Source organism: Mya arenaria, chromosome 5 (assembly GCF_026914265.1).
Source record: "Mya arenaria isolate MELC-2E11 chromosome 5, ASM2691426v1".
Lineage (NCBI taxonomy): Eukaryota > Metazoa > Mollusca > Bivalvia > Myida > Myidae > Mya > Mya arenaria.
This window is the reverse complement of record NC_069126.1, coordinates 55,065,093-55,081,571: the sequence shown is the minus strand read 5'-3', so window position 1 is coordinate 55,081,571 and position 16,479 is coordinate 55,065,093. Positions and strand designations below refer to the sequence as shown.

The 16,479-nt window shown below is 36.8% G+C and overlaps 1 protein-coding gene across 6 annotated transcripts in view; it reads right to left on the bottom strand.

Moving 5' to 3' along the window:
* LOC128235121 (mucin-5AC-like) overlaps positions 1–16,479 on the bottom strand; it is a 142,400-nt gene that overhangs the window by 89,717 nt on the left and 36,204 nt on the right. For all 6 annotated transcript variants that reach the window (XM_052949861.1, XM_052949863.1, XM_052949862.1 and 3 more), the window contains one exon: positions 8,388–8,684. In XM_052949861.1, the coding sequence (XP_052805821.1) occupies positions 8,388–8,684 (297 nt within the window). The remainder of the gene's footprint in view (positions 1–8,387; positions 8,685–16,479) is intronic.

Below are 16,479 nucleotides of genomic sequence, written 5' to 3'. Positions count from 1 at the left end.
AGATCCGTATCTATGAAGCTATGGATAGATAAGTAAAATTGCGTATCTATGAAGTAAAGGGTTAAAGTGTTGTGAAATTCAGATTTTAAAGCAACTGGTGGGAATATAAACAAACTTTAAATGTCGATATAGTTCTGCTCAAAGAAGCAAGAGTTAAAATTTGTTTAAATATTATACAGGAATCACATGATTTTATTTCTGCTTCTTTGATATAATTGAATAACTGTTAGTTTATTCATGTTTGGAATAAAGCATTGTAAAGTGAATTGTGTGTTTGTAGTTTATTTAATTAAATTTAAAATTTGTAAACTTGGTCTGTGTATCTATCTGGCAAAGGATAGGTTTCCTTTTCCGACTGTGCTACTATGACTTGGTTCACTGGAACTGGCTTGATCTTTGATTCCGTTGGCACATTCCATTGTTGGGGAATACTTGTGTAACTTTTTTGATCAGGAACATGGGTGAAGTTGTGCAACTTGAGTTCCTAAAGTGACTTGATTAAGCCAACCATGTGTGAACAATGACCGCTCAATCTATAAAAAAAATGAAAACAGAGATTGTTGACAGAAGTTATCAAAACAAAAGCATGATATCATGCTGTGAAATTGGCATCTTTATCCTACACTGACCCGTCAAGTATCATTTGACTTTCCAGATGTAAAATGTTTAAAACGAGGCAGTAACTAGAAATATGAAAACCAATAAATTGAAATACAACATACAGTATATTACTTCTTTCTCTACTCGACGACTTGCAAATATTTTTTTCGCATTCCATATTACGGTATGAAATGTAAAAGACATGGCGATCTAAAATTGCTTATATTACATAATGTATATTTAAGAATAAAGCTACCAGTATAATAAAATTTGTAAAATACAATTGGAAATCCACATACCCTGGCTGCCTTTCATGAGCAATACGTATATCGTATGGAATCCCTCTCCACATCGACACTTAACATATAAGGCTTATCGTTTTTTTCTCATTGAACGAAGGCCAGCATCTCGCGGTTACATGGCAGATACTTTCCTCTTCCAAAACTTTAATGTCATGAATATAACCTTGTAGAAAGTAATTTAATCCCTTTTCTAACACCTTTCCCGATATTTTGGCATGATCTGGTAAATATTTAACTGATATATTGTCCGGAATCTTCGCAATTGGAATCGGATTCTGATGCTTTCGTAGCAGCGAGAGCCGCCATTTTGAATTTACGCTTGGGGCGCGTAGTAACAATATCTAAGGGGGCCAGCTTATCTTGGCATCTCGGATCGATGTATTGTGCTGAGATGGATGCACGAACACACAAAAAGATTTTCAAACCTTTCCAGATTTATGTTTTCCAAACCTGTGAACCCTGGGTGTGGCCAGTAATGACACCAGGTGCATAACTTAAACATTCACAACCAATTTTGTTAAGATGAATGCGCAAACTACAGAACTTAAAGCTAAACAAGAGCTGTCACAGTATGTGACGAATGCCCCCGAATGTGACATTGACCTACGAACAAGGTCAGTACATGAAAAGTTGATCTTGCCTTTATGTGTCAAATACATATGGCAAGTTATTTTAAATTGCCTCTGAACATAAACAAGAGGGCCAAATGGCCCTGAATCGCTCACCTGTCATATATTGCACATTTTTCCATTATATACAAATATTGAAAACCCAAGCCTATGAACACGGGGCGTGGCCAATTTTGACCCCAGGGCTAAAGTTTGAACAATCTTAATAGTGGTCCGATAAACGATGCTTCATACCAAATATCTAAGGCCTTCGCTTTTTGGTTTCGGAGAAGAAGATTTTTTAAGTTTTCATCATATACATATATAAGGAAACCCATGACCGCCCGGGTGGGGCCATTTTTTGACCCCAGGGCCAAAGATTGAACAATATTGGTACAAGTCAACTAGATGATATATCATGCCAAATATCTAAGCTCTTGTCACGACTTGATTTTACGTGTGTATCTATATATGTATATTTGTTATTAATTGTTGTATGTGGCCCATATTGAAAATTGGTATGTGTACTAAATATGTTATCCAGTTTAAATTAAGACGTTACTTGTCTTTGTGAGTTCAGAGATTTTTTAAGTTTTCACTATAACACATATAGAGAAAACCCATCAGCCCCAGGGTGTGGCCAATTTTGACCCCAGGGCCATAATTTGAACAAACTTTGTAGAGGTGCACTAGACGATGAATCATGCCAAATATCTAAGCTCTAAGCAATATAAGTTCAGAGAAGATGATTTTTGAAGTTTTCACTATAAACATATAGAGAAAACCCATGACCCCCCAAGGGGGCGGGGCCAATTTTGACCCCAAGGCCATAATTTGAACAATCTTTGTAGAGGTCCACTAGACGATGAATCATGCCAAATATCTAAGCTCTAGTCCAAGTAAGTTCAGAGGAGAAGATTTTTGAAGTTTTAAGTATAAACATTTAGAGAATACCCTAACCCCCCGGGGCGGGGCCAATTTTGACCCCAAGGCCATAATTTGAACAATCTTTGTAGAGGTCCACTAGACGATGAATCATGCCAAATATCTAAGCTCTAAGCAACGTAAGTTCAGGAGATTTTTGATTTTTTTTTTACTATAAACATATAGAGAAAACCCATGACCCCCCAGGGGCGGGGCCAATTTTGACCCCAGGGCCATAATTTGAACAATCTTTGTAGAGGTCCACTAGACGATGAATCATGCCAAATATCTAAGCTCTAGTCCAAGTAAATTCAAAGAAGAAGATTTTTGAAGTTTTCACTATAAACATATCAAGTATACCCATGACCCCCCCGGGGCGGGGCCAATTTTGACCACAAGGCCATAATTTGAACAATCTTTGTAGAGGTCCACTAGACGATGAATCATGCCAAATATCTAAGCTCTAGTCCAAGTAAGTTCAAAGAAGAAGATTTTTGAAGTTTTCACTATAAACATATAGAGAAAACCCATGACCCCCAGGGCGGGGCCAATTTTGACCCCAAGGCCATAATTTGAACAATCTTTGTAAAGGTCCACTAGACGATGAATCATGCCAAATATCTAAGCTCTAGTCCAAGTAAGTTCAGAGGAGAAGATTTTTTAAGTTTTCACTATAAACATATAGAGAAAACCCATGCCCCCCCGGGGCGGGCCAATTTTGACCCAAGGGCCATAATTTGAACAAACTTTGTAGAGGTCCACTAGACGATGAATCATGCCAAATATCTAAGCTCTAGGCCAAGTAAGTTCAGAGGAGAAGATTTTTTTAAGGTTTTCACTATAAACATATAGAGAAAACCCATGACCCCCCGGGGCGGGGCCAATTTTGACTCCAGGGCCATAATTTGAACAAACTTTGTAGAGGTCCACTAGACGATGAATCATGCCAAATATCTAAGCTCTAGGCCAAGTATGTTCAGAGGAGAAGATTTTTGAAGTTTTCACTATAAACATATAGAGAAAACCCATGACCCCCGGGGCGGGGCCAATTTTGACCCAAAGGCCATAATTTGAACAATCTTTGTAAAGGTCCACTAGACGATAAATCATGCCAGATATCTAAGCTCTAGTCCAAGTAAGTTCAGAGGAGAAGATTTTTGAAGTTTTAACTCTAAACATATAGAGAACACCCATGACCTCCCGGGGCGGGGCCAATTTTGACCCCAGGGCCATAATTTGAACAAACTTTGTAAAGGTCCACTAGACGATGAATCATGCCAAATATCTAAGCTCTAGGCCAAGTAAGTTCAGAGGAGAAGATTTTTTAAGTTTTCACTATAAACATATATAGAGAAAACCCATGACCCCCCGGGGCGGGGCCAATTTTGACCCAAGGGCCATAATTTGTACAAACTTTGTAGAGGTCCACTAGACGATGAATCATGCCAAATATCTAAGCTCTAGGCCAAGTAAGTTCAGAGGAGAAGATTTTTTAAGTTTTCACTATAAACATATAGAGAAAACCCATGACCCCCCGGGGCGGGGCCATTTTTGACCCCAGGGCCATAATTTGAACAATCTTGGTAGAGGACCATTTGGTGATCCTACCTACCATATATCAACGGCCTAAGCCTTGTGGTTTGGGAGAAGAAGATTTTTCTTTTGGTTGCCATGGCAACCAGAGTTCTGCATGGAATTGAATTCTTTGAACATCTTTGATAGAAGACCACCCAAGGAACATCCCTATGAAGTTTTATTAATATTGGCCCAGCGGTTAAGGAGGAGATGTCTTTTAAGTAAATTGTTGACGGCCGACGCCCGACGGACGCCGGACAAAAGGCGATCACAAAAGCTCACAATGTCACAAAGTGACAGGTGAGCTAAAAAATACCACCCATACTTGACAACCTATACTCTATGTCCTATATGCAGCACTCCATTGTGAATAAACACTAAGTGCGACCTTGACCTTTGAGGTAGGGACACGGGTCTTGCACACGACACGTCGTCTTGGTATGTGGAACACATGTGGCAAGTTATTTTAAAATCTGTTTATACAAGGGAAAGTTACAGCCCGGACACGACAACCTATACTCTATGTCCTCATATGCAGCACTCCATTGTGAATAAACACTATGTGTGACCTTGACCTTTAAGGCAGGGACACCGGTCTTCCAAGCGACACGTCGTCTTGGTATGTGGAACACATGTGGCAAGTTATTTTAAAATCTGTCCAGACAATAGAAAGTTACCGCCCGGACACGACAACCTATACTCTATGTCCTTATATGCAGCACTCCATTGTGAATAAACACTAAGTGTGACCTTGACCTTTGAGGTAGGGACACAGGTTTTGCACGCGACACGTCGTCTTGGTATGTGGAACACATTTGGCAAGTTATTTTAAAATCTGTCCATACAAGGGTAAGTTACAGCCCGGACACGACAAGCTATACTCTATGTCCTTATATGCAGCACTCCATTGTGAATAAACACTAAGTGTGACCTTGACTTTAGAGGTAGGGACACGGGTCTTGCACACGACACGTCGTCTTGGTATGTGGAACACATGTGGCAAGTTATTTTAAAATCTGTCCATGCAAGAGAAAGTTACAGCCTGGACAGGACAACCTATACTCGATGTTCTTATATGCAGCACTCCATTGTGAATAAACACTAAGTGTGACCTTGACCTTTGAGATAGGGACACGGGTCTTGCACGCGACAATCGTCTTGGTATGTGGAACACATGTGGCAAGTTATTTTAAAATCTGTCCATACAAGGGAAAGTTACAGCCCGGACAGGACAACCTATACTCTGTGTCCTTACATGCAGCACTCCATTGTGAATAAAGTGCGACCTTGACCTTTGAGGTAGGGACACGGGTTTTGCACGCGACACGTCGTCTTGGTATGTCGAACACATTTGGCAAGTTATTTTAAAATCTGTCCATACAAGGGAAAGTTACAGCCCGGACATGACAAGCTATACTCTATGTCTTTATATGCAGCACTCTATTGTGAATAAACACTAAGTGTGACCTTGACTTTAGAGGTAGGGACACGGGTCTTGCAGGCGACATGTGGTCTTGGTATGTGGAACACATGTGGCAAGTTATTTTAAAATCTGTCCATGCAAGAGAAAGTTACAGCCCGGACACGACAACCTATACTCGATGTCCTTATATGCAGCATTCCATTGTGAATAAACACTAAGTGTGACCTTGACCTTTGAGATAGGGACACGGGTCTTGCAGGCGACAATCGTCTTGGTATGTGGAACACATGTGGCAAGTTATTTTAAAATCTGTCCATACAAGGGAAAGTTACAGCCCGGACACGACAACCTATACTCTATGTCCTTATATGCAGCACTCCATTGTGAATAAACACTAAGTGTGACCTTGACCTTTGAGGTAGGGACACGGGTCTTGCACGTGACACGTGGTCTTGGTATGTGGTACACATGTGGCAAGTTATTTTAAAATCTGTCCATACAAGAGAAAGTTACCGCCCGGACACGACAACCTATACTCTATGTCCTTATATGCAGCACTCCATTGTGAATAAACACTAAGTGTGACCTTGACCTTTGAGATAGGGACACGAGTCTTGCACGCCACACGTCGTCTTGGTATGTGGAACACATGTGGCAAGTTATTTTAAAATCTGTCCATACAAGGGAAAGTTACAGAGCCGAACGGACGGACGGAAGGACGGTGCGATTTTAATATGCCCAATTTCGGGGGCATAAAAATGGCCTTTGGGCTTTCAACAAGAACAAGGCAGAGTAATTCACAAAATCAACTGCAGAAGCAAAAAGCAAATTGTCTCTCAAAATCCTAGACTTGCAAATTGTTTCCCTTAACTCTAGACTTGAATTTACATGTACATGTAAACTTGGCTAAAAAAAAGAATTCGCTCATGCAGACCTGGCTAAAAATAGAAAGCATTTCTTTAAAACTTTCATGGCCCATAATCTAGGCATTCATGGGCGGATCTTGCTGGTTTTCAAAAGGAACCCAGCTCTAATGGATATCTAGATACTGTACAAGTTTCATCGAGTTACAATCAAAACTGAAGACTGTATCGTGTTCACAACCAATTGTATACACAATAGCATTTTTTTATACTATCAAGGGCCATAATCTAGGCATGCATGGGCGGATCTGGCTGGTTTTCGAAAGGAATCCAGCTCTAATGGATATCTAGATACTGTAAAAGTCTCATCAAGATACAATCAAAACTGAAGACTGTATCGTGTTCACAAGCAATTGTTTACAGACGCACGGCCGCATGGACGCATGGACGGACGGATGCACATACTACGTACACATAACTATCGCATAAGCTGCAAATGGCCTTTGGGCTTTCAACAAGAACAAGGCAGAGTAATTCACAAAATCAACTGCAGAACCAACAAGCAACAGTTGCTTGTTACTTGGCTTCCTTTTAATCCTAGTTTTCGAAAGGAACCAAGCTCTAATGGATATCTAAATACTGTACAAGTTTCATCGAGATACAATCAAAACTGAAGACTGTATCGTGTTAACAAGCAATTGTTTACAGATGCACAACCGCACGACCTTTGGCCAGTAGAGCTAACTAGAACTCCGCGAGTCGGATGTGTCGCCTGACGAATTATTTACTGTCGACATTATAGCTGTTAGATTGGCATGAGATGTTTTTTTAAAGCAAAACAGGAAGTTGGCCATTTTGTTGTTGTTGTTGATTAATTGTGACCCCTTGTTGTATTTTTGTAGAGGGTCACCCAAGGAAGCTTCCTGTAAAGTTTCATTGAATTTGGAGTGGTAGTTTTAGAGGAGATGGGGTTTTTTTTAAGCAAAACAGGAAGTCAGCCATTTTGTTGTTGTTGTTGTTGTTGTTAATCAATTGTAACCCCTTGTTGTATTTTTGTAGAGGGACACCCAAGGAAGCTTCCTGTCAAATTTCATTGAATTTGGGCAGGTAGTTTCAGAGGAGATGTTCTTTAAGCAATTGTTGACGGACGGACGACAGACAAAAACCGATCACAATAGCTCACCTTGAGCACTTCATGCTCTGGTGAGCTAAAAATGTGTGCAAGGTAAAGTTAGACATGAAAATTAACAAAGGGCAATAACTGTAATATGGAAGCAAGAGATACAATTTTGTGCACTGCAATCCCCTTCAATAAGATCTATCTATCAATAAAGTTTCAAGTTGATAACTCTTATAGCTTTCGAGAAATGTCCCGGACAAAATTTTAGCTTGAAAATTAACAAAGGGCAATAACTCTAAACATATAGATGCAAGAGTTACGGTTTTTGTGCACTGCACTTTCCCTTAATCAGATATACCTACGGAATAAGTTTCAGGTTGATACCTCCTATAGTTTACGAGATATGCCACGGACAAAACCTAAGCATGAAAATTACCAAAGGGCAATAACTCTAAAAATATGGCAGCAAGAGTTACGGTTCTTGTGCACTGCACTTGCCCTCAATGAGATATATCTAGCTATGAAGTTTCAAGTTGATACCTCTTATATTCTTCAAGATATGCTCCGGACAAAACTTTTAAGCAAGAAAATTATCTAAGGGCAATAACTCTAAACATATAGTTAACATAGATTAAAAGTTTTTCACAGATTATTTTGCCTGCGTCTTATAACCACTATAGTCTTATAACCAGTCATTTACGGTAGTTGCAGACTAAATTAGAATACAGGAGTATTTTTGTATTTTTAGAGTCATTGACCAAGAAAATCATTTTTTGCCTGCCTAAACAATTCTGAGTCAGTAACAGAACTTCTTATGCAAGCCAAATGTGACACTATTTTCTGGACATCAACTCAAAAAGTTTTATATGAGCTCTTAAGTAAATTTTACAATAATCTTTACGGTATTTAGCAACAGTAAATGTAGCCAAAATAATGATTCAAGGTCATGATTATTAAATGTGAACATTTTACCTGTAACTTCAAGTGTAAATTCAGAAAGCAATCCAGTGTTTCCTTCTCGACATCCATATTTTATACAGTTTGCGTAGCCAACAGTATTAATAGTGTATGAAAAGGTATTTGCTGGACTACCAATGACTGATGAGCACTCGGTACAAGCAGGCAAACAGGAGTTAGCTATGGATCCAGAGCATATTCCAACAGTTGTGCCATCTACAATCCAATCCATGCCATTACCATTGTCACTTGTGCACTGAATAACAGAAGACACTCCAACCTTTGAAGAGTTGTGACTAATTTGTAGAGTTTCTGAAAATAAAAGTAATATAGTTTAGGTAAATCCATATAATTGCTGGTTACAATTTAATTAAGTTTTCTTTAATATACACAAGTGAAAGTAAATATTGAAATAATGGCACAAGCCTTCAAGTCATGCATGCACTAGTAAAATGCTTCCTTGGCTTGTTGAATATTGCCTATTCCAAATACAAGCATATAAATTTTAACTTTTAATTTTAACCAAATTTTAATGACTGATTTGAAACTCTGAAGGGAAATATATATTAAATTAAAAAGAAGTCACATACTGCAATATCATAGTAGTTTTTAAAGTTGTGATCCAGACAAGAAAATGTTGTAAAGGTTAATAACTCTGTAATAGGCTAAAATACAGTAGTTTGCAAGTCATTGCCTGGACAAAACTTTGACAACAAAAAATAAAGAGGGTCATCATGGCCCTAAATCGCTCACCTTAGTAAAAAAAATTGACCAATGTTACCACCAAACAATATTACAAAACAAATATCTTAGGTTTTTTTCCTTTATATCTATATGTAACACATTTTACCCTTGTGGCAGGGCCAATTTTGAACCCAGGGGTATAATTTAAACAATTGTGGTAAAGGAATAAATGTCAATGCTACACACCAAATATCCATGCTTGATATTTGTTCTCAAAACTGTACACATGGTCAAAATTTTAAAACTATGAAAGTAAGTCAAAAGGACATCTGACAATATCAATGTTGATAATTTTTTGCTAAACAGTACACTTGATTGAAACTTAATTACAGTAGCTTCCAAAATAAGGAAGTAGGTCAAAAGATCACAATCAAGGTCATCCACACACAGCATTGATATTTGTTTTTAAAACTGTACACATGGTCCAAATTTCATTGCTGTAGCTTCAAACATAAGAAAGAAAGGCAAGGTCATCAGGACAACATTGATATTTGTTTGAACAAGAGGCCCAAAAGGGCCTATGCTCTACTGGGGTGGCTTTTGTGGTCATATCAATCCAGAGCATGCATGTATGGGTAAAAGGCAACAGACATATAGTTTATGTTTTGTGTTTGGGTTACCTGAAAACGTAGCACGTTCAACATCTGAGCCCAGAAAGTATTGTAAGCAGATTAGTTGCATGAACTATTTTAATATGTGCCAAGTAAAAGTCATCTGACAAAAAAAAAATGCTTTCAAAACTGTACTCATAGTAAAATTTTCTGTAGTTTTAAAAGTTAAAAAAAGTTGGTCAAAAGGTCAAAGTCAAGGGCATCCTAGGACAACATTGATCAATTTGAACAAACATTCACAATCAATTGTGCTGAGATGGATGCACGAACACACAAAAAGATTTTCAAACCTTTCAAGATTTATGTTTACCAAACCTGTGAACCCTGGGTGTGGCCAGTAATGACACCAGGTGCGTAACTTAAACATTCACAATCAATTTTGATAAGATGAATGCACAAACTACAGAACTTAAAGCTAAAAAATGGCCTTTGGGCTTTCAACAAGAACAAGGCAGAGTAATTCACAAAATCAACTGCAGAAGCAAAAAGCAAATTGTCTCTCAAAATCCTAGACTTGCAAATTGTCTCCCTTAACTCTAGACTTGAATTAACATATACATGTAAACTTGGCTAAAAATAGAATTCGCTCATGCAGACCTGGCTAAAAATAGAAAGCATTTCTTTAAAACTTTCATGGCCCATAATCTAGGCATTCATGGGCGGATCTTGCTGGTTTTCGAAAGGAACCAAGCTCTAATGGATATCTAGATACTGTTCAAGTTTCATCGAGATATAATCAAAACTGAAGACTGTATCGTGTTCACAACCAATTGTTTACACAATAGCATTTTTTTATACTATCAAGGGCCATAATCTAGGCATGCATGGGCGGATCTGGCTGGTTTTCGAAAGGAATCCAGCTCTAATGGATATCTAGATACTGTACAAGTCTCATCAAGATACAATCAAAACTGAAGACTGTATCGTGTTCACAAGCAATTGTTTACAGACGCACGACCGCACGGACGCACGACCGCACGGATGCACATACTACGTTCACATTACCATCGCATAAGCTCTTCTGGCCTTTGGCCAATAGAGCTAAAAACTGTACAAATAGTCCATACCAAATTTCATTGTTCTGGCTTCAAAAATAAGACTGTATGTGAAAAGGTCACAGTCAAGGCAATGCAAGGACAAAATTGATATATGTTTACAAAACTGTACGCATAGTACAAATTCCATTGCTGAAACTTCAAAAGTAAGAAAGTAGGTTAAAAGGTTACAGTCAAGGACATCCAGAGAGCATTATTGTTTGTTTTCAAAACTATACACCTAATCCAAATATCATTGTGTAGCTTCAAAAATGAGAAATTATGTCAGAAGGTCGCATAATATATATATAAATATATTTTTTCTTTTCATTTCTCACTCTTTAGTTGTGGCAAATCCGTCAAACAAATGATCAATTTGTTGTGTCCATAACAATATTTTTCGGTAAATTTAATAATTATATTTACATAAATGCATTGCTATTCAAGAGTTACAAACATTTTTTTTTTTTTAAACTCTTCCAAAGTATGGAAGAAATAAAGTGAGGCAATTCTATAATTTTGATGAAGTCAAATATAAGTATAGCTATATCGCTTAATTATTTGGTTTACTCAATCTTTCGGTTTGAAATTGAATGGGTATAATTGTACATTCACTGGGCAACAGATTATTTATATTTTCGGCTGACTTGAAATACAAGGCAGCCCAAAGGACAGCTATATCCCCACATTACTGTTTACTAGAACATTTTGTTTTTCTCTCCACCACTGGTCAAGAGTTGAAAAATAGGAAATACAAGTTGTTTGATGGTAACCTAAATACTCTTGGATATATGAACATATTATAAAAGATATTTATTCAAGATATTCAGAATTGTATGTAGTGTAGGTAAGATCAATGAGAAAGTTATTTTGGCTAAAAATTAAGAAAAAAATGAGACTTTGATTTTATAATATTGATGAAATAGCAAGCCTTAAGCATTTATCGATAAAGTGATACATATATATTGTGGTGACATCTTAACCCTTTACTTCATGTAAACCTAAGCCATTTCAGGCTGCCAGTGTATGGCTTATCAGTTCATATCAGTACCCCTACTTCATAGGAGATTAATCAATAAGTCATCAATGTAAAGTTTATAGAGAATTAAATTTCCAATCCAGTCTTATAAATTTTATTTTGTTATCTAAATTATTTCCGCATGATATTCATAAATAAACAGAAAAATATGTCAAATTTGATGAAAATTAATTTTTATTACACTTTTATTTATCAAACATAACACAAAATATTATATAAACAACATATTTTTATAATTCATTTAATGCAACCTGAATTGAAACAAAGATGGACAGAATTAAAAAATAATTCACAACAAAGAAGCACGGTATATTTATATATATGCAGTGATTTTTTTTCGTGAAATTTACCGCCGAATAACGGCTGTTTCCCCTCGCCGAAAATCGTCCGATTTTCCCAAAAAATAGTCATATTTTCCCAAACAAAGGTAATCAATTCCCCCCAGAAATGAATAAAAAATACAAATATGAATTGTGCTTTTTTTTTATTTCGTAAAACAATGCATTTTAAACGCGATGCGAACGCGCAACAATAGCAGGAACCGGTTTGATCCGGGATAAGGCCCGTGAAATACACCGTTTCTGATCATCATCACCGAGACGCAAGTAATTCATCTAATGACACTGATCAATTTGTTTACATTTTACGACGTTTTGACTTCAACTTTCCGGCAAATAATAACATATAATAAGTGATAGCATTACCTTATAGCAAAATGTAACATTCAACTTAAAAGTTTAATCATAAATATGTCACATAATAGCAAATACTACGTTAAAAGACTCAACAAAAGTGTTTTTTGTTACTTATGTATGATTTCAGTGTAACTTTGTTTATTGTGTTTTTTAAGATCTTGCATTAATTAACATATCACAAAACCAGAAAGCTGAAATTGCAATTTGTTTGGTGAGAAAGTGATGGCACAAAAATAATGTTTTACATGTTTTGATGATAGTAACTGTCAGTATAGAGAGTTGAAACAGTTTTAATAGGTGTCTTTGTTACTGCATGGTTATTTTAAATGACCATTTTAATGTTCATTGTATTTTCCCAATTTTGGGAATTAATGCGCGTATTTTCCCAATTGTAAAGCCACAGGTGGTTTTGAAATTTAAATAAAAATCACTGATATGAAACAGAAGAAAAAAAAGAAAGTTGATCAACAGTCACAGTACGTATAACTTTCGGTTATTAAACACTACAATGAACAAATAAAGTTATTATTCAACTACTAAATGAGGCCTGCATGTTGTTGTTTACTAAATTTATATCGTTTATTGCATGTCCAGGTATTGTCATAATTGGGTTTGATTTTAAAAATCCTCATTTCTCGTATCCTTATTGTGTGCGTGACGCCAAGGTCCGAATTCGCCATCTCGATGTCGTACTCAAACTCATTTTAATTGAAGCCAGAATGTTCCGATTCGTCCGACAAACACTGAAATATAAATGACATTATTCAGGAATGTTGTTTTAAACTGAAGTTAACAAGGGCAGAAATAAGCTCTTCATTGCATTCTTGTGTATTCGAAAACACGTGTTTCAACAGCTGATCGATGTTAAATTGGGTCATGTCAAAGTTTAACAATAGGGATAGTCATTATTTTATAACACATTTGTACTTACTTTCAATTTGTAGAAGCAGATGCGCATTTTTATGACCGATTAGCGAAACAGAAGTGACACATATGTCCCATATAATGATTTATGGCCTTTGTTTATACAAGCCAGATGATTTTTTGTTTATCCAACATGGCCAACATTTTGACACGTTTTCGAACCATGACCTGTGACGTCAGGCGCATGATCAATAAAATATAGTTGTATTATTGATAGTTAATAATAACTTACAGTATTGTGTAAATTTCCACGAGGAAAACGAGACAGAAATGCCCACAAACCTGCACAGTCAACGTTTTACGCATCTTTGATACCAGTGACCTTATTTTTGCGCTTTTCCGAAATTCTTTGAATAGTAACATAGTTTTTTTTGTAGTGCATTGTATTTATCGATGTTTATACTTCATGAATATGAATTTATAGCGCATAAACAAGCATCAGGTATGAAAATAAATGCCCCTACATTACGAATACGTAGGATTACGTATCTATGAAGCTATGGATAAAACGTTAAGATCCGTATCTATGAAGCTATGGATAGATAAGTAAAATTGCGTATCTATGAAGTAAAGGGTTAAAGTGTTGTGAAATTCAGATTTTAAAGCAACTGGTGGGAATATAAACAAACTTTAAATGTCGATATAGTTCTGCTCAAAGAAGCAAGAGTTAAAATTTGTTTAAATATTATACAGGAATCACATGATTTTATTTCTGCTTCTTTGATATAATTGAATAACTGTTAGTTTATTCATGTTTGGAATAAAGCATTGTAAAGTGAATTGTGTGTTTGTAGTTTATTTAATTAAATTTAAAATTTGTAAACTTGGTCTGTGTATCTATCTGGCAAAGGATAGGTTTCCTTTTCCGACTGTGCTACTATGACTTGGTTCACTGGAACTGGCTTGATCTTTGATTCCGTTGGCACATTCCATTGTTGGGGAATACTTGTGTAACTTTTTTGATCAGGAACATGGGTGAAGTTGTGCAACTTGAGTTCCTAAAGTGACTTGATTAAGCCAACCATGTGTGAACAATGACCGCTCAATCTATAAAAAAAATGAAAACAGAGATTGTTGACAGAAGTTATCAAAACAAAAGCATGATATCATGCTGTGAAATTGGCATCTTTATCCTACACTGACCCGTCAAGTATCATTTGACTTTCCAGATGTAAAATGTTTAAAACGAGGCAGTAACTAGAAATATGAAAACCAATAAATTGAAATACAACATACAGTATATTACTTCTTTCTCTACTCGACGACTTGCAAATATTTTTTTCGCATTCCATATTACGGTATGAAATGTAAAAGACATGGCGATCTAAAATTGCTTATATTACATAATGTATATTTAAGAATAAAGCTACCAGTATAATAAAATTTGTAAAATACAATTGGAAATCCACATACCCTGGCTGCCTTTCATGAGCAATACGTATATCGTATGGAATCCCTCTCCACATCGACACTTAACATATAAGGCTTATCGTTTTTTTCTCATTGAACGAAGGCCAGCATCTCGCGGTTACATGGCAGATACTTTCCTCTTCCAAAACTTTAATGTCATGAATATAACCTTGTAGAAAGTAATTTAATCCCTTTTCTAACACCTTTCCCGATATTTTGGCATGATCTGGTAAATATTTAACTGATATATTGTCCGGAATCTTCGCAATTGGAATCGGATTCTGATGCTTTCGTAGCAGCGAGAGCCGCCATTTTGAATTTACGCTTGGGGCGCGTAGTAACAATATCTAAGGGGGCCAGCTTATCTTGGCATCTCGGATCGATGTATTGTGCTGAGATGGATGCACGAACACACAAAAAGATTTTCAAACCTTTCCAGATTTATGTTTTCCAAACCTGTGAACCCTGGGTGTGGCCAGTAATGACACCAGGTGCATAACTTAAACATTCACAACCAATTTTGTTAAGATGAATGCGCAAACTACAGAACTTAAAGCTAAACAAGAGCTGTCACAGTATGTGACGAATGCCCCCGAATGTGACATTGACCTACGAACAAGGTCAGTACATGAAAAGTTGATCTTGCCTTTATGTGTCAAATACATATGGCAAGTTATTTTAAATTGCCTCTGAACATAAACAAGAGGGCCAAATGGCCCTGAATCGCTCACCTGTCATATATTGCACATTTTTCCATTATATACAAATATTGAAAACCCAAGCCTATGAACACGGGGCGTGGCCAATTTTGACCCCAGGGCTAAAGTTTGAACAATCTTAATAGTGGTCCGATAAACGATGCTTCATACCAAATATCTAAGGCCTTCGCTTTTTGGTTTCGGAGAAGAAGATTTTTTAAGTTTTCATCATATACATATATAAGGAAACCCATGACCGCCCGGGTGGGGCCATTTTTTGACCCCAGGGCCAAAGATTGAACAATATTGGTACAAGTCAACTAGATGATATATCATGCCAAATATCTAAGCTCTTGTCACGACTTGATTTTACGTGTGTATCTATATATGTATATTTGTTATTAATTGTTGTATGTGGCCCATATTGAAAATTGGTATGTGTACTAAATATGTTATCCAGTTTAAATTAAGACGTTACTTGTCTTTGTGAGTTCAGAGATTTTTTAAGTTTTCACTATAACACATATAGAGAAAACCCATCAGCCCCAGGGTGTGGCCAATTTTGACCCCAGGGCCATAATTTGAACAAACTTTGTAGAGGTGCACTAGACGATGAATCATGCCAAATATCTAAGCTCTAAGCAATATAAGTTCAGAGAAGATGATTTTTGAAGTTTTCACTATAAACATATAGAGAAAACCCATGACCCCCCAAGGGGGCGGGGCCAATTTTGACCCCAAGGCCATAATTTGAACAATCTTTGTAGAGGTCCACTAGACGATGAATCATGCCAAATATCTAAGCTCTAGTCCAAGTAAGTTCAGAGGAGAAGATTTTTGAAGTTTTAAGTATAAACATTTAGAGAATACCCTAACCCCCCGGGGCGGGGCCAATTTTGACCCCAAGGCCATAATTTGAACAATCTTTGTAGAGGTCCACTAGACGATGAAT